This window comes from Lonchura striata, chromosome 1 (assembly GCF_046129695.1).
Source record: "Lonchura striata isolate bLonStr1 chromosome 1, bLonStr1.mat, whole genome shotgun sequence".
NCBI lineage: Eukaryota > Metazoa > Chordata > Aves > Passeriformes > Estrildidae > Lonchura > Lonchura striata.
Window position 1 is genome coordinate 8,785,364 of NC_134603.1, and position 13,680 is coordinate 8,799,043.

Sequence of the window (13,680 nt, forward strand, 5' to 3'; positions counted from 1 at the left end):
ACTGACTGCATCTGGAATGCACACAGCAGCTCAACTCACATGCCACATATTTACCTGTCCTTGGAAAGTAAAATTATAGAGAAGGGAGGCAAAAGTAGCAGAACTATAGAAAAGTGGAGACAAAAATATTTTGAAGACAGAACAGCTTTTCCAGTATGAAAGAACCTTCAGCCTGGACAAAAAAATATGGAAAAGGTCTTTTAGAAAACAGGATTCTCCACATCATTCACAATAGACAATTATTATTCAGTATTTCTCACAGAACAGAGAAGTCCAGATGTAGAGCATATAATTATGATCATGAAAGTTATTGCCAGAGAGTGCTATGAAGGTTAAAAGGTTATAGGGCAATTAGGCAAATCACTGGAAGATAACTCCATAGGGGAGGGCTGAATACAATGATTTGGACTCAGTCTTCACTTTGGGACATCTCCCACCTGCAGGAGGATATTTGGAAGTTATGTGCATTTTCCATGGTTCTCAGTCTTTTTTACTCAGCACCACTGCTGTCCCTGCAGGGGACAAGATGGATAAGCAGCTGTAGTCTGCTCCAGCACCAGCTCCCTTGGGCTCCCCACTCCATCTCCATTTATTCCACAACTAAGCAATATGATAAAGCTGTCACAAATTCTGTTAACAATAAGGATAAAAGCTGGAAACCTAAAAGAACTACTAAAAAAGCCAAGCAAGTAATCTGATGCTCCGTGATTGACGTCTTTCTCACTCCTGCTTTTGCACCCTTGTCATGCTCTACAGATCCTGACTGGAGCTCAGGGTTCCTTCCCAGAAGTTCCTTTGTAAAAGAACTTTCTGTAGGATGGGCCCCTTCTGTTTTCAGTGTTGCCTCTTGGTGGTTGGAGGGATGAAGAACATTCCTCAGAGGGCCAATAAGTTAGAACAGTAATATGAAACAAATGCAGGACCATGGGTCATAAACACTCTCCCCTCCTTCCCACTGTTGATCAAAACAGAGGAAGAAAGAATAAACACCAAAGGCATTGCTGGTGTGAATCCACTGCAGAAGGTCTGAAAAGAAGCACATCCCTATCAGGACTGCCTGGTGCTCTGACTCTCCACTGTTAACACTGCTAAGTGTGAGAGCCAAAGACATTAAACAATCACAGAATCATAAAGTTTGGAAAAGACCTGTAAGGTAATTGAGTCCAATCATTAACCTAGCACTTCCAAGCCCACCACTAACTATGTCCCTAAGTACCACATCTACATGGGTTTTGAACATGAAATAAAACAGAGGATAACTGGAGACACACACATAGAATGTAGCTGTCTGAAGACTTCAGCTATAACCTCATGAAATACCTTCTCAGGAGTTAATCTGTGAAACCCCTGCAAAAATTTTTCCCTGCTTAAATTTCCTGAGTCTGACAATAAAAGCTGCAAGCAGCCTGAAGTCATTGCCCCCCTTTCTTCAAGCCCTCACCAAAAAAAAAAAAAAAAAAACAAAACAAAAAAAAACCAAAAAACAAAAAACATCAGGAGGGCTCAGCAAAGTGTACTCAAAGAGAAAACAACCAGCCCCAGCACATGGCGAGGCCTCTCAGAGGTTCCCTTGTAATATCCTTGGTGATCAGCCTTGAAGGCACACTGAAGTTTTCATTTCACAGCAAGCCTGTGTGAGCCCAGAGCACTCTGAGCACTTGGAGCTGTGACACCTAGGGCAGATTCCTCCTTTTTCAGCTGCATGGGAAGCTGTGTGTGTCTCACAGACACAGCAACTGCCTTCCCCCAAGGTAGCCCCACATTAAGACCCTGTGCCCAAGCCCTCCAGCACAATCCTGAATATTTAGGTAATACACTTCAGAGCAAAGGTTTTCAACTTTCCTCCTCCCCTCCAGCCCCTGGACATTACTGCTGTCATTTCCATTTAGGGCACTGATTTGATGGTGTATTCTCTGTGGAATCTCTCAAAGCCCTAACCTATATACCTTTTCTGAGTTGTTTGTTGGGTGGGTTTTTATAGTATTTGGCAGTTTTCATGGCAAAATATGCAGTGACAGAGCTGAAAAAAAAATCTGAATGGGAGATGAAATTCCACAGCATTTCACCAAAGGAAGGAGGTAAAACACAAAATCACCACCATTTGCTTCCTTATATTACCCCAGATATTCTCACTTAACACTTCCTGGAGTCAAGAGCCAGATATCAGAGCTGCAAAGAAAAGCCTTGCTGCATGCAAAACTAAAAGGCTAAAGAAAAATCACAGCATAAAATAAAATCAGCACGATTTTAATAATGTATTAAAATGGGGAGGTTTCAGGATGTTTGAACAACAACCAGAAATCTACCGGAGCCGGGAAAAGAGCTGGTCTGCTGTTGTGCAGCCACTGAGAGGTTTTTCCTTTGGCAAGCACACGTACCACAGGCCGGGGGCTGGCCTCGCCTCCTCGTGCCCGGCGCCTCGCGGCCCTGGGCGTCCACGCACCAGCACTGTCCCCGCGGGTGGCACTGCAGGGCCGCGTGGCCGCCGCCGGCCGCGCAGGACGGCGCCACGGGCTGCTGGAAGCGCCGGGCTGCCGCGCGCTCGGCCTCGCACCTCGACGGGCCTGCAGGGAAAGCGGAAAGCCTTAAGCAGGGAACGTTCGACGTTTCCGAACCGCCTCTGTTCCATCCCGTTTTTTGCCTATTTGGGAGGAAAAAAAATTTAATTTCTGATTGTTTCCACTGATGCATCGAATACGAGCTCAAAATGCGAATTCTCCATCCGCATTTCCCAAGAAGAATTTGCCTCACGGTTTTCTACTGCAGGTATTAATGTATGGAAACTAAAAAGAAGATAAAATCTCAACACATTTTTCAGCCATAGTTGCAAGTAGGCAGAGCAGGAATATTTCTCCTAGGGAACCAGGCTGGGGGAGCTCTAGCACTTAATGCAAAAGCAAAGTTGGTCAACAGAGACAGATGTACAGCCTGAGGATTGATTTGAAGGCAAACATCAATGTTTCTGAAGAGAGTGAGGCATTGCTCCTGCAAACTGACTGTGGAGATTTGGGCTGAGACCACTCCATTTCTCCATTTCCCTCTGCAGGGATCTGAAGACCCCATTCCTGTCAAACTGACCTTAAAGGCAGAGAGGGCAAAAATTCAGCAAGTAAATTTTCTGGGGTATGATCTCTCCAATACTTCACTCTCTGCACAGATTTCTTTGTTTGTTTGTTTATATTAACCTGCAATCCTACAGCCTAAACACTTCTCACCTTCAAGAACTTCCCAGCTACACCCAGCTAATTGAATGAGGTGAGGGCACTGCGTCAGAGCAACCTGTTCATCCAGGGGACTCTGACAACTTCTCCAGTTTGAGTGGATTCAGGTGACAGTGTGAGAGCTTCATAAGTCACCAGAGCATCCCCCTCGGTAGCTGATGAACGAGGTCACATCTCCATCTTGTGGCTGCACACATCTTCATTTGTGCTGACAGCTGCTGCAGCCCCAGCTACAGCCAGAGCTAAGGCAGAAGTACGATACAGTGCAGAGGTAAAATGCCTTCTAAACTTTCAAAACTCCCCAGAAGGATCAGCTTGTCCCAAAGCCAGGAAAATTGTATGACTATATGGCCAAAAGACTGACATCAGTATCTGCTTAATATTTCTGGTGATGCAACTCCTCAGCAAGAGTCAGAAAACAATGTCACAGTTTTGGACTTTGGATCCGAGGATGAAGTATCACACAGGAGATTCAAACTCTCCCCAGTTTGTTTTGGGCTGTGATCTGGGAGGGAGGAGGTACCTGACCTCCTGTCCCACAGAGTTCATTGCCTGTAGGTGGAGAAACTCTCCCCACAAGCCTGCCCTGACCAGGGAAGGAATGGACCCAAGGGCAGATCCAAAAGTTCAGCCTTGCTGGCCAAGGCTCTACAAACTCTTGTGTGGCCTCCTGGGAATGAAGTGTGTTGTGGTCAGTGTAAAATTCTTCCTGTTTCTGAGTGTACCAACATAAATTAGGGAGCATTTTCTCAGGCTTTTAATTTAATAACTCAACAAATCCATCTCCATAATCTCAGGTCAAGAGATACAGAGTTCATGGGATTTCAAACAATGTGATCTGCAGGCACATGGGAAAGCATTGATCAAGTACAATCTGCTGGTAAAGGCAGGTACAATCTGCTGGCAAAGACTGTACAGTGCAGAGGATAAAAGCCATCTGCAATTCAGGGACCTTGATTCTTGCACTGGAACTGTGACATTATACATTTTTAGAGCAAAAACGTCCTAGAACAAGTCTCCCCAACAGCAGCTGTCATATAAAAGTTCCAGAACTGCCACCTGATTTACAGGGCATCTCCTGGGTGCTACTTACACCTGAACCTGCCAGAGGTAGCCAGCTGGACCCCCAGGAATCGCCTCTGCAGGATCCGATGGATGCTGCTCTCCGTGAACGTGCGGGCAGGCTCTGGCTCCGAGAAAATTGTATCGTAAACTTCATCAAGCAGCAGCTCCAGGCCTGGGAAAAACAGACTTTTAGCACAGGGACTGCTCTTAAGACAGAAGTCACCCTTACACCAGAAGAACAAAGCTGGGAGAGTCTCAGGAAAAATAAATCCAGTTCTCTAAACAAGTCAAATGTGAAGTTCTACTGCATAACCCTAATGCACCGCACCCTGCACCCAGTGCTGGGTGCGCAGGCACCACCTTTATGCCTTGACATCTACGAAAACAAGCAGGAGAAACATCCCATACCTGGCTGTAGGCTGCAGTACAGAAATTGATGGAATTTTTGAAATAGATGTTACCAAAACCAGCTACAAGTCATTTTGCTTGCATACTAAAAACCAAGACATTCAGTAGTTTCTCTGAGTGCACAGATTTTTGAGAATTTTTTTTTTTTTTTTTTTGGGAATTAAATGTTGAAGTTCTTGTTTATCATCTAAATTTCAAGCTGTTGTGCTTTGTATTTTTCCCCTTTTAAAAAAATGAAAATTAAAACCACAGTATTTAAGGAAGGTCTGGAAATTCTCAACCTCCTCATTCTTCCTTGCTGAAAAAAAGAACATTCTTTCTTCTAAAGCATCCCATCAACTATTAACATGCCTAAATCCTGAGGTTATGAGAGAAGAGGATGTCCTTGCCCATTGTAGACAGGTTGAACTAGATAATCTTTAAAGGTCTTTTCCAACCCAAACAATTACGTGATTCTACCTAAGCAAGAAGAGTTAACTCTGGAGGCCCTTTATATTCCCCTGGATTTGCTAATAGGACATATAAAATATGACACAGCTTTCTAGTATGGGCAGAAAGTGGACATTCAGAAATCCTATTCCACATCCTAAAGAGGACAGGATTAGCTCCCAAACACCAACTCCACTCATTGCTGACTGAAGCTCTGCTCGAAAGGGTGGGATTTCATCAGTGAGCTCCAGCCCTTCCCATGGGTGACCACTGGTCACATTGGTCTTACCCCTTGTAAGAGTGAAATTGAAGTTCCAAATTAATCTGAAGACTGATAGTTGTTATTTGTCCTTTCCCTTGGGAATGCAACACCCCCCAGACTGAAGGATGAGATGCTGGAAGGCACTTACCTGTGTCTGCTAACTCCCTGCCCAGGCTGTCCACACAGTAACAGTACCCAGAGATCTCCGGGAACGCTTCCCTCACCGAACTGAATTTTTGGAAAGCCCTTGGGAGCCTGGAATAAAAAGTAGCATGCAGAGAAGAGCCTAGAGATGCTCATCAACCACACAAAGCATCAGCTGTTTCCTTCCTGATTTTGCAGGAGAAGGATGTCTGCAGAGCACAAGGCCAGTACAAAAGGCTCTTGCTCTCCTTTTGGCAACCAGGCTCTGACAAGATCCAGAGCGCTGTTTCAGCAGGATAGCAACTCTCCTAAATACCATTTTTCTAAACAAAAAGGGGATAATCTCCCTTCAAACAGATTTCTGAGCCTTCCTAAGCAGGTACCCAGCAACTCGTTTTCAATTCTATTCTCATCTTTGGAAGCCTGTCAGAGAGTGTAAAAAAGATGGGCGTTGGCTTAATGTTATTACAACACCCATTCATTAGCTCCTTCCACAAATCTGCATGAGATGGCAGAATGCCTAAAAAACCATGTTGCTTCCCCTTCCCTACATGCCGCGTACAATTTCTGCACTGAATTAAGTACAGAAGCTGATAAAAACCTCACTAATATCTTTCATTTTCAAGGCATGGCTCAACAGATTAAGGAGAAGGAGAAAGGGATTTTAATATGAAGCAAGACTGACTTTGGCTTCTGGAGATCAGAGATGGTTTCCAGTGTAATATTCTAAGAGTGACAACAGCCAGATTCCAGCAAAGCAATTATTTAAGAAAGAAACTTAAGAGGGTCCAAGTTGGAAAAAACATAATAAATGTGGTCTTAACTGACAGACATCCTAGGGTTTCTCCAAGCAAAAGGGAAGTTTCAAGTTCTAGTTTCAAAGTGACAGTTTCTAAAACAACCATATTATTTTATGGACACATCCCCTTACCCCAAAGTACTATAAAGGTGTGGTGCCCCAGCTGCACGTGGCTTATTTGGAAAAACCTAGCAACAAGAAAATGGGATTTTCTGCTCAACACCTTCAGAGAGTTACACAAATTAGGTTTTTACCAAGGATGGACACTCAGCAATAAGAATATTGGTGGATTAGGCACTGATTAACTGGGGAAAAGCAGTTGACAGCCTCCCTGTGAAACTGTGACCAGGCTCAATTCAGTGCCACACTCCAGCAGCCTCAGCAATGCTCTAGAACAAGTAGCCTGAGAACAGCACTGAAATGCTTGTCTGGCTCAGAGCTGGAGTAGAGCAAGGGGCATTTGACACCTCCAAGACTTTGCCTGAATCATAGAATATTCTGAGTTGGAAGGAACATTAAAGACTCTAGTTCCAACACCCCTGTCATGGGTGGGGGCTGCTTCCACTAGACCAAGTTGCTCAGGCTCCCATTCAACCTTGGCTTCCAACATTTGTAAGGATGGGGCATCCACATTTCCTGTAGGTAACCTGTGCCAGTGCCTCAGCACTCTCAGAGGAAAGAATTTCTAAAATCTAAATCTAAATCTAAACCTACCCTCTTTCAGTCCAAAGCCATTCCCCTTTGTTCTAACACTACTGCATTTGTTAAAAGTCCTTCTCCACCTTTCCTGTAGCCCCCTTCAGGTACTGGAAGGTGCTATAAAATCCCTCAAGAGCCTTCTCTTCTCCAGGGTGGACTCTCTCCGACTGTCTTCATAGGAGAGGTGACTCCTGGGAGCTCCACCACCTCCTGTCAGGAGAGCTGAAGATGTTACTCCCTCCACATCAAAGCACAGCCTTGGGAATGCCCAAAGCAACAGCACCTCTGTCAGAGGAAGGGGCTGTAACCTCAGGGTTGTCCCGGCATAACCCAGCAGTGCTCCTGTCTCAGAATTTGTACATTCCTGTGTAATGCTCCTTTTCTCTGGCACCTTCCACATCTTCAAATTAAAAGTCCATTGACTCCCTCCACTTTGGATTGTCAAATCCTGCTCCACTGCTGACCCTGGAATGCTGAGAGATGGCACACTTCAGGGCACAGAGGGACTTCTGCCAGCATTAAAACAATACCATTTAAGGTATAAACACATAAATAGCATATTATAGTCTTCAATGTGCACTTGGGCATAAACAGCTTGGGGTATTTTAAGACCTTTCAGCTGCCCTGGATTACCATTCCCAGTCAGGAATATGATCTTTTCTTCTGCACTGCTCATCACCTCAGCATCTCCACCTCTATCTGAGTGAAATAGGAGTCAATGGAAAAACTCTTGCATCCTGCTTTCTTTCATTTTCATTTCATTTTCATTTTCATGACATTAAGAAGCCATGCACCCTATTTTATATGGGGCAGATCTCGTCATTCTGGTTATTTTTGTTCCAAGTTGAGAGTAAAGCTAAATAAATTACAGATATCAATTAGGCCCACAGAAACAAGAGGGTAAAACTTTTCCCACCTTATGTGGAAAACCCAATTCTTACCACATTTTTTTATTTTCTCAGACTCTTTAAACACAGCCATCATGATGAGTAGCATTAACATAGAATTCCTAATTTTTCAGAGTCAGTCCAAACCAACTGTGACTACACTTAAGTGATGGATAAATTTATAGTGTCTCTATGTGTTTCAACAAGAATGCTCACACTCAAAAATACAGGAAAATAAATAAAAGAGAAGTTGTTGGCCTTCAAAATATGAGTCTCTGCTCTTGGCTTCCAGCAAAGACAACTCACTACTGATATAGCAAGAAAGTAAAAAAAAATCTTCCTTGGCTATGGATTTTTTGATAATTCCCATCAATCTGCTACAGGGTGTTCTACGTATCTGCCTTTCCAGGCAGGACCTGGACACAATCCATGCAGAAAAAGTAACAGCAGCCAAACTCGCCATGTGAGGCAGGAAATTTGGGCTCACCTTTATTTTTGGAAATTTTCTGTTTGGGAAAGTCTCAGCTCTAAAATTCTGAGTTTCCCCATTTTTGTTTGTTTGAGGGAGGTGGTTTAACATACTGGCTTATTCTGGAATATTTGTGCAGGTCTAGGGAAACTATTTGGCTTATAGGATGACATGTCTAGATTTCAAAAAATCACTCTAGGGAGCCAAAGCAAGTTTCTCCACTGGTTTCATATGAACATAAAATATGGGTTAAAATCCCTGTTCAACTACAGTCCTTTGCCGTGGAACTCATCCCTTCAACTCCACATTCTGCCCTGGTTTGGGGAAGGAATAATAACATTTCAGGCAGGAGTAGTGTGAAAATAAATATATTAATGACCTGAAATACTCAGATATGATGGCAAAGGTTAAGCCAATGCCATAATTAGAAGGTAGACAGCTGGGACTGAAATGATCCTGCTGTGATTAATTACATGACATGGACAGAAAATAAATCCAATTTTGCAGGTCTTTGCAGGCAAATCTCCCAGTGGGAGGAAAAAAAAGTCAATTTAAAACATTGATTTCTCCACTATAATTGCTTTTTAGCATTTTAACACTCCACAGACCAACAAACAAAAGAGCCAGATTATTTTCCTCTCACCAAAATAACCTCTCCTGAAGCTCTGAAAAATTTGCACTGTGCATTCAGATTTGTCTTTAAATTTTACTTAAATTAAAAAAAAAGAAACCCCTCCACACAGCAAAACTGACATTTACAATAAAACACCTTTGCTGCTACAGAGCCAAGTCACAATGAGATGTTATGTTTAGTGCTCTGCCCTCCACCAGAGAAACTGGTGCTTACTAAGGTGCCAAGTCAATGGCACTCCATGAGACACTGAGAGGTTTCTCAGGAGAGTCTGAACATCTGCACCAAAACAAATTCCTCTCCCATCAGCTCCCCTTGCCCATCCCTCTAGCTCCATCACAGTATTAATTCCCAGCTCCTCCACAGGACAACTGCTTCCTGCCCTCACAGACAAGGATTTGATCCAGTGTTCTGAGGCATTCCCCAACCCTCTGCAAACACCTGAAGCCAGGTGTGCACCAGCACAGCGTTGCATCCTTTGCTGTTTCACCCATGTGAGCAGCCCTGGAGCTGCCTAATATTTAGGCAGGTAAGAGGTTCTCATCATCAGATGGAACTTCATCCTTGCATGTTATCACTTGTCCATCTGCTTTCATCTCCCATATGGAATTGTCTTTCCTACCTCATATATACATCCAAATTCCTCTGTTCCTTTTGCATTTATCTCATTTGCTGTTGTCTGTCTGTCTCAAAAGTAGCCCTGGCTACTTTTCCAACTACATATCACAATGTGGTATCCAGTGGTGTATGAGGACACACCAATTAGACTGTAGGGATAGAATGTATATATATATTTTTTTTTTTAACAGGCAGATTTAATTCATAAGAAAAAGGGTTTTTTTGCTTGGTCCATTCTTTAACAGAAAATATAATAATGTGCATTTACAGAATAAAAGCTCCGTGTAGCAAAAAATTACAAAAAATCAATCAGATGGTGCCTTGAAGGGGTGTGCAGGATTGTATTCCTGATTTAGAAGCTTGAGCTCTTACCTATTGTAACTATGAACAAGATCAAAAACACTCATATCCGTTGTGTTAACAAACTTGCACTGGACAGGCAGGAACTCTCCATCTGCTGAGCACTGTGGTGGGCTCTTCTCCCCAAACCCGTGCAGGATGCGACGATCTCGGATCTCGCAGTTCCCTGGGCCTAATCAGAAAAGAGGCAATGGTTATTTGTGTGGTAATTTCCCCCAGACAGCTGAATGGTCACCCTCTTGTTTAAAAGGGGGTTACACTGAGCAGGGACAATGAGGTCATCATCTTGTTTTTATGAAGAGTGGGGAATTGGACTCAATGATCTTATTGGTCCCTATTCACACCAAGCCTTTCAAACCCACAAACTCCATAATTTTGTTGAATATCACTTACACTGTGCTGGCTTTCCTCTTTGTCTGGTGCCATAAATCTCCATTCCCTCTGGATCTACACACCAGCACTGCCCCAGCTCCATGTCACACTGCACCTCATCGAAAGCCCCTGAATCCAGGCACTGAGGGATGTAGGAGATGCTGCTGCTGTTGATGTATCGGCTCACCAAGATCCTCTGCCTTTGCAGCTGGCAAAAGGACAAGCCTGGAGTATCAGAGAGGGGCACTGTTAGACAAAGGATCTTGTTGGGCACTGAATCATTTCTTGAGGCAACATCTGAGATCTGTCAGAATTACAAGTTCTAAGTTTGCCACACAGATGGCATGAGGACATTGATGGACTTAGGTTATGAAAATTGGTACAGAGAAGTCCACCACATATGGGGTTGAAGTTCTCCAACTCAAAAGCCATTACACTAAATCAATCTTTCATTCACAATTTCTCTTACTGGGACCTTCATAAATAGACATCCAGGTGTATCAGGTTTCCATGATAAGCCTTGAAGAAACTCCAGAATTTCCAATAGAAAGACCTAGCAAATTACCACAAATTAGAGTCCATCGAAGTCTGGAGCTAGCCATTTCTTGATTTCAGCAGTTCAAATGCAGATTTAAATGGTTCTTTACTCAGTCTGAGCCAAGATAGAAACTTTTTACTTACAAGATATGGGATATCCATTCTGCTTGCTGCCAGGAACCTCAACACCATTCTCATCTACACACCAACAGGAAAGACCATTCCTACTGCACTGCACTGTCCTGAAGAAGATCACAAGTAACATTTTATTCTGTGTGTGTAGAGTCCTCAGTCAGACATAAAAAAACCCATAAAGCAAACCAAACCACATCAAATACTTCAAAGTCACAAATAATGAAACTGGAAAGAGCTGCATTTCTGGTGATTCTGATCAGTGGGAACCCATTCTAGTAATTTTCTGAACTCTTCAGGAATTGCAGATATGTGAATTGAAGTCATTGAGGAAGCAAGCAGGTTGGATAGAACCCTAATTCTTATTGTCTGAAATTCACCAAACACTTTGGGACAGTTTCAAGGGCAAATCTAGAATGATCACAGCTGCCACCAGAGGCAATAAAAAGATAATAGAGAAATTACAATCTGTACTTAGCCTCAGTTTTAACTTGTTAGCTTCTTGCACCTTCAAGCAACATGCTGCTCTTTAAATCACTGTTCTCTGTGTGCTTTTTAATTCCTTCACTGCCTTTAGAAGGAAACATGACTGTGCCACTGACCAGGGTGGATAAATTCTCAGTCTCTTGGCTGAGCTGTGCCAGCTGGCACACACATTCACCTATGAGCACGTGTAGGAAGACAGCAAAGTGCATTGCAATGCAAACTGCACCAAGTATTTGACATGCAAATAATGCTGCCAAGATTAGCCTGTTAATCTCAGACCTCTTAACTCAGAGATTACTTCCCATAACAGGGAATTCATCTGGGAGAGGTTGGTTCTGCAACATGGCTCAGTGAAGTCCCTTCAAGTCTCTTGCACCCCTCATCCTCCAGTCCTTTGATACAGTGGCTCTTCAAGACAGGCTAAAACTTTCATTAGCAATGAAAGGTCACATCATATGGCAGGACATGAATAGCAGGGATGAATTACCTGAACTGGCCATCCTCTGAGCACTGAGGAACATAGGCTTCTCCTGCTGCAAAAGCCTCTTCTCTCTGAAGCTCACATGGACGCAACGGCTGGGAGTCAGTCTGATACTCTGAAAACAGCAAGGAGATAAACACCTAAGGAGGGTCTCACCACAAACCCATTCTTATGAAAACCCTGTTCATGCCAGTGCTGCAGCTGAACAGTTTCAGGGGTTCTCCCTGGATGTTTTCCCCTTGTTTCTGTGCATTCTGAGTGGGACAGCACAGGGAGGTACTGAACAAACCTGCTGCTCTGCCAGCTGCAGGATGAGCCCATGATGGAGATGATCATGAAACCCTTTCCCAGGCCTGTGTTTAGTTAGTCTCAGCTCTGTTCTGTACTGGCCTGGCTATAATTTTCTAGTACTTGGGGTTCTTTACTTAGCTGTGCCTATGACCACAAAAGAGCCCTTTGCATAGCCACACACACCACTATTAAATTTTCTGAGTAATTATCCTTTACTGAAGTTAAGTCACTTGATATTTCACCAAAAGGAGAGTATTTCTTCTTAATCTCATAAAGGATTTTAAAATAAAAAATTTCTAGCAGTAGCATCAGACTAATTCATATTAGGAGCACTCTCAGTTTTCAATGGGGCAAATTATCAACTACTGAAACCACCTGGCAGATTTTTAATTATTCAAAGCTGCACTAGCTACTCTTTTAGATGTAGAATGTAGAATGATGAAATACAGTAAGTTCTTTTTTACAGAGCAGATTAGTTGATCTGACAAAATCTGATGAATGTAATCTTCTTAATACCATGGATTAGTTTATAAAAATACAGCAAACAAACCCCCAGGTACAGCAATTTAGTCCAAATGTTTGCTTAAGCCAGTTTTGGTCTGAGCATGATCACACACTGTATTGTAAATACATCATAAGTATTCTGAATGCTTTTCAGCCTGAAATAATTTGCAACTCGGGGAACTTCTACAGCTGCAGACCGTTCCTGTGCTTCTAATGCTTCTCAATCATATTTGTTTCTTAAATTTTTACTGTGTCCCCTTAAAGCCATGTGAAAATTTTCATGAGATTGCAAAATTTCAAGTGATCTCATCTACAGACAATGTCACATAGGCAAAGCTCCCCATTTTCACCTCAAACATCAGCTGCTTTGGGATGTGTGGAGATCCCTATGTACAGTGCTAGAGAGGATCTACCAAGACATCTGAGTTAAATGACTAATTAATTCAGTGATTCAAATCACTGATTGTGCAGGACTATCAAACTCAGTCCAAAGAACTGGGGGCTCAGCTAGCACTCACACTCTCCAATATCTTTAGGTTCAAGCCTAAATTAGACAATGGCACCTACAAGTAGAAGATGTGATTGAGGAACTTCACAACCCTGCAGCAGCACCTCTTCTTACCTGTGTTGCTTCTCCAGCCCTTGAGAAAACATTTTTTTTCCACCTAAAATTCAGGTGTACAAACTTGGGTAAGCCTGACCACCTAAAGATCCTGATAGTTTAGTATTCAACCAGGAGCCCAGCCTTAGTTTGCACAGTACACAACAACCTGCTAAATTTTCAGAGTGCAAGATTCAAGATCGTTATAATACTTCATTAGGACAACACACAGAGCAGCACAAAGATCAGTCACCCTTAGACACAGGCAAAGGAAAAGGACAGGT

The 13,680-nt window shown here is 43.0% G+C and overlaps 1 protein-coding gene across 1 annotated transcript in view; it reads right to left on the reverse strand.

The window, feature by feature from the left end:
- TG (thyroglobulin) overlaps nucleotides 1-13,680 on the reverse strand; it is a 145,949-nt gene that overhangs the window by 131,816 nt on the left and 453 nt on the right. The window contains exons 2-8 of the mRNA XM_077781935.1: nucleotides 12,007-12,115; nucleotides 11,046-11,143; nucleotides 10,386-10,589; nucleotides 10,005-10,164; nucleotides 5,534-5,640; nucleotides 4,315-4,458; nucleotides 2,379-2,564 (exon numbers count right to left, since the gene is read on the reverse strand). Of these exons, the coding sequence (XP_077638061.1) occupies nucleotides 2,379-2,564; nucleotides 4,315-4,458; nucleotides 5,534-5,640; nucleotides 10,005-10,164; nucleotides 10,386-10,589; nucleotides 11,046-11,143; nucleotides 12,007-12,115 (1,008 nt within the window). The remainder of the gene's footprint in view (nucleotides 1-2,378; nucleotides 2,565-4,314; nucleotides 4,459-5,533; nucleotides 5,641-10,004; nucleotides 10,165-10,385; nucleotides 10,590-11,045; nucleotides 11,144-12,006; nucleotides 12,116-13,680) is intronic.